Source organism: Diprion similis, chromosome 11 (genome assembly GCF_021155765.1).
Source record: "Diprion similis isolate iyDipSimi1 chromosome 11, iyDipSimi1.1, whole genome shotgun sequence".
NCBI classification, from domain to species: domain Eukaryota; kingdom Metazoa; phylum Arthropoda; class Insecta; order Hymenoptera; family Diprionidae; genus Diprion; species Diprion similis.
In genome coordinates this window covers 4,451,416-4,466,032 of record NC_060115.1, presented here as the reverse complement: position 1 = coordinate 4,466,032, position 14,617 = coordinate 4,451,416, and the positions used below count along the sequence as shown (strand labels likewise).

At 35.0% G+C, this 14,617-nt stretch overlaps 1 protein-coding gene across 5 annotated transcripts in view; it reads left to right on the top strand.

The window, feature by feature from the left end:
- Positions 1-14,617, top strand: part of LOC124412315 (protein scalloped) — a 114,018-nt gene that overhangs the window by 43,788 nt on the left and 55,613 nt on the right. For 3 of the 5 annotated variants that reach the window (XM_046892080.1, XM_046892081.1, XM_046892084.1), the window contains one exon: positions 7,166-7,246. The exons of the other annotated variants lie outside the window; for them this stretch is intronic. In XM_046892080.1, the coding sequence (XP_046748036.1) occupies positions 7,210-7,246 (37 nt within the window). In that variant the 5' untranslated portion in view covers positions 7,166-7,209. The remainder of the gene's footprint in view (positions 1-7,165; positions 7,247-14,617) is intronic. 5 annotated transcript variants of the gene reach the window in all.

Below are 14,617 nucleotides of genomic sequence, written 5' to 3'. Positions count from 1 at the left end.
AAATATTTCGGAAAAAAAAAAATAAAAAAATAAAAAAAATAGACGGTTTAATAAAGAAAAAATTCAGGTCACGCTTTTTACCGAGTAGAATTTTTGAAAAAGACTTGAAATGATTTTGAGACGGTTCGGGTTTAACACTACTCAAATTCACGTGGAATACCCCATATGCAGCTGTGTAATATACGTGTGCATTAGCCAGGCTTAGACGAATAGATTCATCACGTGACCGCATCGTGGCCCTCTAATACCAGGTCGTATATATATATATACCTACTCTGGTACACCCAGAGCGTCCTTCAAATGCCCTCTAACGAAGAACCACTCGATAATACGGGAAATGATCGCGGCGAGCCACAAACCACTCGGGACCTACCTAAACGTTATCGCATCTCTTGTCCTATCTCTCTCTCCTCTCTCTCTCTCTTTACCCTTGTTGTCTGCTTTGAATTTATCGACGACGCCAGGTTAGTGGTGGTGCACCATTTTTATACCTGCCATGCAGAGTCCTTTTGCGATTATGCTGGGTTGACAAGAGTTTTTCTACTAACTAGTTGGATAAGGTGGATTCTATAGTTGTTAGGTTATGTAGGGACGGGGTTGAAGTTTCCAGAATTTGAAACGTTCCGAAAACGCTTAATTCGGAATTATTTCGTGACGGAACTTGAAGTAAGGAAATCAAACTTTGAAGAAATGAGAATTGAGTTTCGAATGGTCGGAGATATGAAAGTTCAAAATTTTGAAATGCGAGGTTCTAAAAATTTAAGTTACGACAGAACAAAGTTTGGAATTTATAAAGTTTCGATGCAGTAAAATTTCGACATTTTAAATATACTCACACAGCGTGGTTTTTTTATACCTACTCAACGATTGGGTGTAAAAAAATTTGAAAAACCGAAAATTATTCCAATTGTAAAAATATCGATATTCCAAAAGAAAGAAATGTCAAAACGGTGAAATTTTCGATCATTCCAAAAGCTTTGATGTTTCGTCAAAGTTTCATTTCTTCGCTTTAAGTTTCGTCGTCAAAAAAGTCGGAGCTTGACGCTTTTGAAAATTTTCGAATTCGCAATTTCAACCTCGTCGCGTATTCTGTCAAATCAACTTGTCAACTAGCCAGTCTCCTTCATATATATAACTAATGTACAGTAAAGTTCACTAACTTGTTCCCACCGGCTGACTATTTTTATGCGAATCAAAATTTCTAGAATTCCGTTAATCCATTATCCACAACGGAATAATTTTTTTTTTTATCAATTTGTTACTTAATACGTATATATATATATATATATATATATATATATACTTGCCTGAAGAATCTTTAAACAGCCAATATATTTCTTTATTCATCTTTCTCTACTTCAGTTCATTGAAATCTGCACAAATCCTCCTTTTTGTTTTTTTTCTCTCTCGCGAACGTTTCAATTCCGAGTATCCAGAGGGTGTAGGTGTAGGTGTAGGTGTAGGTGTAGGTGTGGGTGTAGGTATAATAACAACGGGACGAGTCGGGCCGAGGTAAATTGGCCAAATTAAAACTAATTACCGTAATATTTACGCTCTCGTTGATGGGATCGCTGCAACGACCGCAAAAATGTAACTGTACCTACCTATCTACCTACCTACCTACTGCAGGTTGGAATTAAAATGCATTCACCGGACGGATGCATGCGTTCCAGCTAAATTACACGATATATTTCAACCTGCACGCTGATTCCCCTCTGCAGTGTAACACACGTGCGTTATAAACATAATAAAATATGCTGTTTGTTTTTTTCTTTCTTTGTTCATCATTATTGATACCGGCTAATTTTTTTGTTGGATGACGAAGAAAGAAAGAAAAAAAAAACAAAAAGGTTTTTGCCTGATTTCTCGTCAATCGTTACGCTTATTGTAAAATTTTTCGGTATCCCCCCCCCCCCCCCCCCCCCCTACTCTTAGCACGTGTTTTTCAACGATTGATCGTCAAATTCGTTACGAGTGAAAAACTTTTTTTTCATCTTTTTACAAACAGGAATAACGGAAGACACGAAAAAATGATTTACGATCTAACTTCTGGGCGAAACTGTGCGTCTAACTAATCTGTGACTGACTAAATCAACCAAATTAACTTATACAATGGTCGTGGGTAATTGAAAATGATATTGCTTTTTGTGAAAACAAAAAAAAAAAAATTGCACGAATGTCTCACAGAGACCTTCTATAACTCTTGACCAAATATCCAAGTATAATATATTCCACATGATAGATAGATACATAGATACATACATGCATACATACGTACACATCGCAACGGAAACGCCGGAGTGTTTTCACGTTTCACCATCGTCGTGGTTGAAAAACTCAAGGTTCAAACCGCAGATGTAATAATCCAAACCCCGGTTGAAATGGACACTAAATTTAGACCAAACGTCATAGGCGAGGAGCCGCTTTCTGCGTTTCGAAGAACGGGATAACCGATGGCTCAAAGCTATCGTCAACCGTTTCACTCAATCTGCTGTTCCCGGTCTATCGTGACATTAACAATAAGTTGGAAGCATAGTCTTCGGATTTCTGATTCTGACTAAATGGATTGTTAGAAAATTTACACTGTCAATAAAAATCCGTACCGATTAGTGCAAAATTAAACGTTGTTTGTGTAAATCGTTCGATTCTTGACACCAAGTGGTTTAATAATTAATCAACAATCCAATATGGTGTCGACTTCTATATAGAATATTTTCGGTGTTACATTTAACACCGTATTTCTAAGATGTATTTAAAACGTAAATCGTGAACTCATTAGTGACAGCCTAATACGGTTTAACGAAAACCTCGAAATTTGTTAGCTACGGAAATTCGTCGACTCGCAGCAATTTTCGAAACGGTTTTATCACTGGAACGTTAAAAATGACGAAATTCTAGAGTATATAGATATTTAAATTTTTTTTTTTTATCATCAGATTCTTTGATCTTTTCGGGCTTATTTCGTTTTCCATATATAAACATTTTCACACATCGGTACGGATTAATATTAAAATTAAGAGCCCGATTTCACGTTTAAAATCATTTTTTTATATTTCGTGTCAATTTAAGAGGTGAGAGAAATTTTGTTTATTATATAAATATTTTATTAACGAAGGTACAAAATCGAGTAGTATCTGCATTCTACATATTATACTGAGCTGTTACCTCATAGCGTTGATTCTACTGCTGCATTTACTTTATACTCGATTCTCAAATCTATGTATGCATGTATGTATGGACACATGATGATGTAGATACGCCACGCGTTTGTGCAGCTGTGCCGAGCTTTTCACCACCTCGCTTCAACGTTCGCACTTGTTTGAACTTGTTTTTATTGCAATATAAACTGCAACTTTGTTGATTTTTTTTTTCAATTTTTTTTTTCTCTTCGTTTTTCAAATTAAATTGTTTGCGTGAGCGTGAACGCTTATATATGTATATATATATATATATATATATATCTATACAGCTGATACACCCGATCGATACTCACAAATAGGCTGCAATTGTTTTCGATAGAAAATTTACCGCCTCATTTCCTCGCAGGAAAATTGTTTTCTCGTTTCGATGCAACCATTTTTTTTTTCCAAACCTTTTTTTCGCCCCTCGGCCTTCTGTTGCAATAATAAATTCGTTCAAATATCCAGCGTGGAAAACGTTTTGCAACTCCACTTTATGTATACATTCTTCATTGTTTTATTATAATTCTTTATAACGTATCGGTAATGTTTATTGAATTATTTCTACGTAAGTTAATAAAGGGAAAAAATTACAACCGCCAACTTGTGTTGGAATAAGTAAATCGAGGAGAAAAAAAAAGAAAACAAAAACACCAATCAAACAGTTGGGTAAACAATTTATCAGTGACGAAAGTTAGGAAAAGAGTGTTACGGTTTACGTACGTACATGTAGGTACAATAATAATGAAAAATTGGATTTTACCTGCAGAAATGGAGATTGCATGTAAAATAAAATTTAATAGTAAATAAAAATTTATGTAAGCGGTATCATTTTCGAGGAATCTCTATTTCATTATTTATGAAATGCTGATGCAGTTTCCCTCCGGTTTTGTCTGGTATAAAAAAGAAAGAAAGAAAAATTACGTTCAAGAGTGAAAAGCAGCATCTGATTGATCTGAAACGAGAGAATTTCTTTAACCTGTCTTCCTCTGAATATGGTGCGTGTAACAATATTGCGACAAGATCCTCGTTTCAATCGATACTATTTGCCGCACGCATCGAAGCCGAGAGAAAGTCGGATCGAAGCTTTGCACCGTAATGCGATCGATATATATCGGTATAATACTATGTATGTACTTTATGGCTATCGGGACAAGGCGAACGGATATATATATATATATTGAAAAATTTTTATCCTACGGATGAAGTGGAGAGAATTTTAATGGATATATAGAAGAAGGGAAAGATTTTTCACCCATAATTCAAAGTTCAATTAATTCTGCCGGTATTATAATTAATAATAGATATATATTTAGAAGATAATTCTTAGAGATTTTTTCTTTTTTTTCTTTTCTTTTTTCTCCGTTCCTCAAGCATCGTGCCTGTGAACTAACGGTGTTAAAATCTTTCGGTTTGGCAAAGTTTCTGTTAATTTCTTGGTTTTTTTTTTTTTTTTTCTCTTTTGTTCTCTTTCTTATTTTTATTCAATTTCTTACTTACCGTCAGCGTCAACAACGCATCGCATTAATCTGTCAGCAGTGTAACGACGACGAGACGTGCGAAATAAAGTCTCAATTATTTATACTTAGCTTTTTCGCATTTTTCTTGTTTCTTTTTTCTTTTTTTTTTTTTTTTTTTTTTTTTTTGTTCTATACATATGAAAAACAGGCATATGGTATGTTTATATACATAAGTTTATCTGTATTCGCAATTCGCGTTTTACGCATGTACATCCATATCATCGTCCGGCAAAGTAACAGTCATACCCTTCATCGCAATGCGTGTATGTATAATGAATTGCAAACTCGTACCTATAGAGGACACACTATTGTATATATAGACATCGGGTGTGTATTAATGTGTAATGCACCCACACGTGTGAGTTGTTTTATTTTAACATACCTCGCGAAAATTTTCTAATAATATCAACCGACGACTATATATATATGCGTAATAAAAAAAGGTGACGAAAAAGATGAAAGAAAGAAAAATAAAAAAATAAAAAAAAATAATCAAAGAATGAAAGATGATACGTAAGAAAGTGAAAAATTTTCAGCGTATTTCTGTGGATACGACGTGTATCGTGAATGTATATATACGTGTTATGATTTGCATCTCTGCTCCTGTTGCTGCAACACATGCATTGAACGATATATCGCGGTGAAAGCAAGGGTGAAAATAAGCTTGTCATCAGACGGTGGTTTTAAATTTCGTTTACAATCTTCTCTCGATGTCTCGGTGTTTTATAAAGTTTGACGAGTTTTCTAGGTTGTATATATTTTTCTCTCCTTTACTTTTCTCTCTTTTAAATCTGTATCATAACAAAATTGCATATTTTATTTTTATGGCATTATTGGAAAATTTATATATATATATGTATTATTGGAAATTTATTACTGACATTAGTGCGAGATAAATATTTGTCGTATACACGAATATCACGTTTAATTATCAGAATTTAATTAACAATACTAGATTTTCACGGGACTTATGTACTCCAGGAATTTACATTGTCGAATAATTATTAGATCCTTAATCGAAGCAATCGTGGATATAATTCAATCATTTTTTTTTATAGCGATAAAAATTCACCTATACACATATAAAAATTGGACTTTTTTCTTCTTTTGTTAGTGTCCGTGAAAATGTCGTGTAAGAATTGGAATTTTATTACTCAACAACGGATTGGCGTATCGTAAAAAAACAATACATATTTTTCTCAAGCGATTTTTTTTTTGTAAATCTACTGGTCAAAAAGTTGATAAAAATATAAATTTTGTACAATAGTTTACGTTAAAAAACTTATTTCTTTTCAAGTAATTGGAAATTTCGGGAAAACTTGAATGTTTCAGTAAATTTCGATGTTTTTTTTTTTTTTTTTTTTTTTTATCGTTATTTCACAGTGGAAAGAGAGGAAAAAAATCGTGCAATTTGACAGAAAAATCGCAAGAGAACTTTTTTATAGATCGTTCAATTTTCAAGTAAAGTCAAGTTATTCAAAAAATGGCTTTTACCCTCAACTCCGAGTCTCGCTTCGCATTCGACTTGCAATTAATAATATTTATACTTGCAGATTTTATTATCCTTATATCATACGTATAACAACTCGACAAATACCCTCGTCCTCGCCTTCACCGCAGCTTCAAATACAACGTTTTCACTGCTACGTTTGCAAGTTGTGTGAAAGTAACAAAACAGGATATCCGCATTGTTTTCTGCCTCCCGTTCCCTTTATTGCACCGAATCGCGTGTTACAGGCTGCAGAGCCCACGATTACTTATTCGGTGTAAAAAAAAAAAAAATACCCACAAAAAAAAAACAACAACAACAACAAAAAAACATCCGCCGGCGTATTATCTTTATTCTTGTTATCTATTCATGTTTTTCCTCTCTTCCATTTTTGGAGGATATATCGTTAATTGACGAGGACTCGGTGTATAATCACAGAGCGAAATGCAGGATCAGTGACCTGCGATACTTAACTAATTTTCATACACTTACGTATTTAATCATGACGTAATTTATACACGGCTGCACGTTTATATATGTATCTCGATACTCCAGCAGTTAGCTTCTCTCGTATACGTATGTTGTTAGGTATAATATAATAAAGTAAATAGGTAAACGATATGTTATAAATACACTCTCTGGTATACCGCATTTTGTCGTTGAAAATAAATCATTTTTTTACAATTTTATTATTATTATTAATTATTACGCCGTCTCGGGAATCGTGACATATTATTGCGCGTGCAAGTACAAATCACTTTCATAGGTATATAATTGAAATATTATACGCAGGTGTCGTTTGTAAATTAATTGATTAGGTAATTAGTTAATCGATTTTTTTTTTTTCTTTCGTTTTTTCGAAATAATTTTCTATCACATCCACGGCACACACGCGGCATATTGTATGCTTATACATATAGTATCTACATGATTAATTGTATATCTATATGTAAGATAAATTGTCTGTGCATTTGTAGGTGTATCCTCATCGCCGTCATCCTGACCTGCCCGAGAAATCCTCATGAAAGACTGGGAACTCAGTACTCAGAATAGCATCGGTATTGTTGAATTTATATTTTGTTTTTTAATACACGATTTTATTATGGGAATTATTATTGTACCTATAAGTACAGAACATATTTATGGTAATGGTAATGATGGTGGTGGTGGTGGTGGTGGTAGTGGTGGTTTTGATACAATTTAATTGATTGCGGAAATGCTGTACATTTAAAACTTGGTGTTGTTTTTTTTTTTTCTTTTTTTTTTCTCCATCATTTCTATTTTACCCGTTTCAAAATCGTCTCTTTTATTTATTTATTTATTTTTTTCTTATTCTGGTATAATTTTATTCGCAAAGTATTATATTGACGATTTCGTGATGCTGGTATTTGGAAGAATGTAGAGAAATAAAAAACAGGAGATAAAGAAAGAACAGAGATAGTTGAGAACTGTAATCAAAGGGTCGATTACCTGCATAAATGGGATTTTATATTTATTTATACTATCAACCAAAAATTTGGAGACTTATTTATTTATCAAAGACCAAAAAAAAAAAAAAAAGAAAAGTAAAGAAAAGAGAAAGATTTTGGTTATTATTCGATGTATCGAATCAAAATTTATTCATTTAAATATAAACTTAAGACAAGAGGAATTTTTTTTGTTCGTCCAGGTTTAAGTACTAGGTTAAGTATAACCGTGCAGATAATTTCTCCAGCATCCGGCGAATTTCGTGATCAGGGCTGATCGATAGATAATATTACGAACAGACGACCGAGGGGTTCTCTGCCCTTTGTGAATGGTACATAGAGATTTACGAATTTAGGTCAAACAAATCCACCCTCTCTGGGGTTTCGGCGACGCGCGTTTTAACCCCGAAAACGGTTGACGAAGGGAGGCAGTAAAGGTCAGTTACGCGTAACGGAGAATCGTCGAATCGACGCAAACGGGACGGTCGGCTTTCAAAGGGCCGATAGTAGGTGCCTACCTACGTGCAACGGCAGTGACGATGGGAGGGGGGGGAGGGGGGGGGGATGAAATTGAAATCGAATCAGGATCAGTAAAAATTTATCCTGCGTAAGATGCATGGTGTAGGGGAGGTGGGCCGGGACGCGACGGTCCCTCATTAAAAATTTGACCTAAAAAATGTTTTTTTTTTTTTTCAGTTTTTTTGTGAGATATCTGGAGCATAATGGATCGCCCAAAAAGATTGGGTCAAGAAATTTTTTTTGTTCTTTTTTCATTGTTGTAAATTTTGAGTATTCATCCACTTGGGCTATTTCCGGATAATTTACCATATCCAGGGGAAAATGGACGTTGAAAAAAAAAAAAATTTTATAAAATTTTTTTTTTGCCTGTTTACCATTTTTTAAAGGGGGGATGTCGTTCCCCAAAACAAGAAAACTTCCAGAGTTTTGGTAAAATTTTCGTGAAATTTGTTCAAAGTAGAATAAAGATTAATTAATTTGATGTTAAACAATCACAAAAAGTAATAACTGGCTTATAACCGTCGTCTTCCACCCTCCCATGTATCTTATGCAATGAACCATCAAACGATACGAAATAGTGGAATTATTTAGTCACAGTGGAAAGTTTTGGATATCGATGATTCACTTGAAATCACTTTAAAATTGTTGAAAATCTATGTTATATGAGTATCGTGTTCGTTCGATTTCATTGTTTTATTCAGCAGATTATTTTATAGAAATTTTTCGGAAAAGTAACGAATTAACGATTTTTACGATTTTCCATCATTTATCTCGGATCACATCAGATTTCTTTGGATGGATTCTGTCCACAGTATGCAGCGTGAGGGTTAAACAGATTTTTCTTCCAACCCTCAATTCAATATCACGCCATTTGACGTTTGTGTTACACCGATAATAAGAAGACAATCCGTTGTTCGGAAAATATGGAAAAATATGTGAAAACAAAATAAGAAAAGATGAATTGTTAGAAATCTTGAGTCACTGTTTAGGAGTCGTTCTAATCAGCGACACTTTCAAAAATCAAGATTTCGAACAATTCATCTTTCCTTATCTATTTTCCCATCTTTGAAAATTCGATATGTCACCCATTCGAAATATTCACCCTTACAAATAAAACCTACCGATCCGTGCTGCTGCAGGTACCTACTCGCGTTACCTTTACGTAAGTCAACAAGGCACGATTGTGCACGGCAACGCTGGAGAAGGAGAAAATCGCCGAGATTTGCTCTACCGTCGTCGTATGTAGGTACGTACGGCTGATTGCGACTGGTACACTCATACTTATGCATGCAGAATGTGCATACGCACTCCGTGTGCGTCGGTGTAGAGGTATAAGGTATGGAGGTAAGTACACGTGGTAAACGTGGTAAACGTATCGCAAGGTATCGAGGTCAACTGGTTCTCCGACAGCCGGCAGTCGGCAGCCGTTATAAAGGGACATTGCAACACAGCCGTTAGTCCCTCGAGAACTCCAAGAATTGCAAATAAATTATTATTCTTGCTTATATGTATAGGGACGAGTACATCTACCTGCGCGCACCGGCATTGAACTCACCGCGGGAACACTTGTTATTCTTCCTTTCCTTTCCTTCTCTTCTCTTCTCTTCTTCTTTTTCTTTTTCTTCTTCTTCTTCCTTGGACCGGACTTTGTTGGGGGTCGAAAGAAAATCCTTCCTTGGATAACAGACACTTCCTCTTCGGCGTATCCGGTGCGATCGGTTAATTGACACGCGCTATTCGTTTTCTCTTCGAAGAAATTCGGATCGCAGTTCTTATGTTATAATCATAAATTATTACATTTGTATTTTATTTCGCATTTGCTATTTGTGTACAATTATACCGGGTGTCAATGACGAAGGTGTTCACCTTACGCGCGTGCGTCAAATCGTTCGAATTTTATTGGTAGACAGTTTTTTTGTAAGAAAATGTCCCTAGAAGCCGACCGTTAGTTGTGGGCTCCTAGGGACATTTTCTGACCGTTGGCTGTGGGTTTCTAGGGACATTTTCTGACAGTCGCTCAATCAGGCGGTAACTGTCGGCCAATAAAATTCGAACGATTTGACGCACGCACATAAGGTGCGCATTTTTCTCATGGACACACGGTATATATACGCGTCGTGTTCTATTATGTCATCGAGTTCTATCGCGGTATAATCTTATCGATATTTCAACCGTGAAATTATATTCTATGACTTATTTATTATCAATTACCAGCTGTTTCAGTTGAGAAAATGAGAAAAAGGTTTTCAGTATAAAACACTGTGTTTTCTTTTCTTTTTTTTTTTTTTCTTGTATCCATTGAGTAGTGAATTCGTTTCAAATATACGTAATTGACCTGCAGAATTTTCAGTCGTTTACTTCGTGTAGTCGTTGAGAGAGAGAGAGATTTTCAAAATTGACGTAAACGACGTTGATAATATCAAAAAGAAAAAAAGTGAAACAAAAAGAATTAGTTTCGCAAAGAATGTTTTTCAAATATGGAATTTCTATAATTATAACATTGCATAAAATATACTTGCGACTGATTCTAATCCAGTTTAAAGTCACATAGCGACATGATAAACGCGACGACGAACCCATAAACCTAAAACTTGGAGGTCCACTGAAATGAGATTAGCTGATCGTGTGGCGTATAAATTCGACTCGATCTCGCCTCGATGCTCGTTTTATAAATCCCGCGGTTACAATACACCCCTTGAAAAGTGTGCCGAGGTGTCCGGGGTGTCTTTCCAACGATATTCTGTCCATGTTAACGAGACGCCATCACCGCAGTCGCACGTCGCACGCGTCCGACGCTACTCAACGTTAGATGTGATAATTAGCAACGTCCGTTACGGTTGATTGGACCAGAAGCTTCTCCGGTCCTCTTGGTGTCTTGGTCGTCGACTTGTCAACGCTCCTAATTGTCATTATTTTCGTCACCGTCGTCGGACTGCAGACGTTGCAGACTGCAGGAATCACGACAGGAAGCCGCCGCGACGCGTCGTCAACGCGACGAATTAATTTTATACGCTCCTTCGCAGCTGCGGTTCCTAGTCCAGTCGGAATGTGGATTTTGAAATTGCAATTTCTCGATACCACCATTTTATTTCTTTTTTAAAATCTATTAGGTACCCATAATATAGATTCAGAATTTTGATTAGATTCCGCAGTAGCTTCAATCACCATTTCGAATTTATGGTGAAATTTGATTCCGTCAAAAAACACTTTTCCATTATCAACACTTGACTATAATAAACGTTGTAACTAAACTTGTAGGAAATTCAATTCTTTCTAAAATTTTGATTCCGACAAATTTTTATTTTTTTTTTTTTTTTTTTTTTTTGCTTCTTTTTACCTATCATCAATATTTTCATAGTTATAACGTAAATTCAAGATGGCAGACGATGCTGCTGCAGAATAATCGTTAAAATTTTTGAATTAGTCTATCAATGAGATCCGCCGCCTCTAAAAACTATTAGAAAAATACAAAGCTCAAAAATTCACCTCAAATTTTACCACGAAATGCGATTGTCGATCTAGGACGTCGATTACACGTGTATGTAATTTAATTTACGCTGGGTTTTATGCCGGTACAATAAACCCCTGGAAAATTCCCCGCTTTAGTTTTTTCCAACCGTTCGTCGTTCATCCCTCGCCCCTGTTTCGAGCCAAACTCTGACCCCATTCGTCTCCCCGTACCGCACACACACGGTGGAACGATCACTGCTGATGAAAATGATGGCCAAGAGGCCATGAATATCGTGGTGCACAAACTTAATATAATAGATATAACGACGTACGTCATCCCTCGACTTGTATTTCCATCCCTTTTGGAGTTGGGTGATCTGAAAAAAGGGGTCGATAAAGAAGAAATACTCTTATGGGACATAAGTACGTACGTACATACCATAAACTGTGTATATCGCGGCGGGAAAGATATGCCTTAAAAATTCTCAGCTGTTGGGGTTGTAACGAACTTTTATTCTTTCACCGCGGATGATCGGCCGTCATTTCCGGCTGCAGAGGTCTTGTTTTTTTTTTTTTTGCCTATTACATCTTTTCCTTATATCCCATATGCGACCAACTGCTTGTGGCATCGGAAATTGGAAAATGAAAGCGAAGGCTTTGTATTCTGGTGTAATTTATACTCATACATACATACATATATTATCACGTTGAAGTTATCGTAGAAAAATTGGTGCTTAGGAAAAAACCGATATTTCGCGATTTTTGAAGTGTTTGAAATTCGGTTAACCGTTTAATGATAGAACAAAACAAAACAAAACAAACAAAAAAAAAAAACTTTACTGATATTACGCAATTTTAATTCTTTAAAATGGATTGTAAAAATATGAAAATAGTTAATTTTAAAATACAAAATAGTAATATCGTACAAATTTAATTCTTTAAAAATTATTGTAAAAATGAAAAAAAAAAAATAGTTATTTTCTATCAATGGCGAAACGTGGGAAATCTGCATCGTCCGTTTGGCAGGCTTGCGATTTACGTTAGTAATATATCTTGCGTGTATTACATACAAGTGCAGTGAATTAAGACACAGTCGAGTCTTCGTTGGACTCGACGACACTATCGCGTGTTTAGTTTTGTTTCTTGGCGTGATTTGACTTTACCTCAATTATCATCAATCCAGTGCGTTAGAGTGCATAAACGTTGACGTTGTTCGTCACGTCCTTTCGAACACGTTAATCGCGCACGAATTTCGTATTCTTCTTTTTCATATTTTCTTACTGTTTTCATTCTAAAACGTGAAACTTTATACCAACATCAGTCTTAGATTTATGCCCACATCCACCTCGACAAACACGCTATTTTATTCATCGAATCCTATTCTGTAGAATATTTTTTAACAACCTTGAACTATCGTATTTTACATTCCCACCCGGTTTGCCTGGAAAATTTTTACGACGTTCGAACGATAGTAAGAAAAAAAAAAAAAAAAGAAAAAAAACATACCAAAAGCATAAAAACAAAACCTTGACGTAAATGCCGATGAATTTATTATCCCGTATAGCTTTTATCTATCGATGTAAATTTTTTATCTATTTACTAATTCTTCTGCATTTTTATTTTATATACCTGTATATTCTTTTTTGTCGTTTGTTTTTTGTTGTTTCTTTTTTTTTTTTTTCGTTTGCAAATTTAACGCTAATTCATGCAAATCCTTGTAACTTATCCAACAACAAACGTCTCTATAATACGAAATGTAAGTGACGGCAGGTAATTTCACTTAGCTGATTAAACACTGAGGATCAGTGTACAAGTTATTACTAATAATAAATCAATAATTTGAAAAACATGTTTATGTACAATTCGGTACGTGTAGATTCTTTTTTTTTTCTTCCACTGTTTCGTTTGCCGAAATTATACGAATGAGAAAATCGAACGTCGTTTAGCGAAGTGGAACATGTTAATGTTTTTATCGCAGGTTGCAATCTTGCTCAAATCTTGCAAAAAATGTTGCGAATATTTTATAATTTTTCAATCAATATCGTTCCGAAATATAATCTGAAGCTTTGTTAGTTGACAAAAAAAAGAAAAAAAAAAGGAAATTTGAAGAAAAATTAAGAAATTTAATTAAAAATTAGATTCATTCAATTCATTAATAAATAGATTCAGTTTGAAATCCGGAACATCAATCTTAGCCCGCAAAATCGTGTTCTTCGTCGTTTCTTCTCGTCGTTAATGAATATTGGAACAGTGTTGGAAAATAAAGGAAGGAAGAAAGGTGGAAGGTAGAAAAGAGATGGAAATAAAGAAAGTAAAGAATAAATGCTTCTCACTGACGGACCCGCGACGCTCTCAGCTCAAGATAGATAGAGCGTATTATTAGACGGATAACGCGAGCCTCGACGTTCCTCTTAATTTACAGCATCCGCTGAGCTGCCGCTGCTGCTACATCATGAAAACCGGCGGCTGTGCTTCGCGCGGGGATGATTAATCTCCCAAATTCAATGGGTGAGCTTAATTGCTCGTTTCTTATTGATTTATTTCTCAATTTGTTATATTATCAATTTCATCTACATTTTACTCAACATTATTATATATTCCTATAATATTCAGTTTTGAGGAAAAAAAATATATAGTATATATATATATATATATATACATAAAAACTTTTCGCTTCTTCATTTATAATATCCGTACTTACGATTATGCAAATTTCACTTCACTTTTGACACGGTTTTACTTCATTAATAATTGACTAAAAAATTGAGAACCTCTTGCACAAGCGGCATTAATTTTAAGATTAATTTCACACCTCGAAGAAACGCGCGGGGGTTCATCGATCGGTGTCGAAAAATATAGCGTCGAATCACCGACTGACCATCTCCCCCCTCCCCCTCATAACTTTTATGCTTTCAATTAAGTCGTCCTTTTTCATATATTTTTTTTTTATTTTTCAACATCGTCTCGTACGTTCTGCAGGTATTATTATAATTG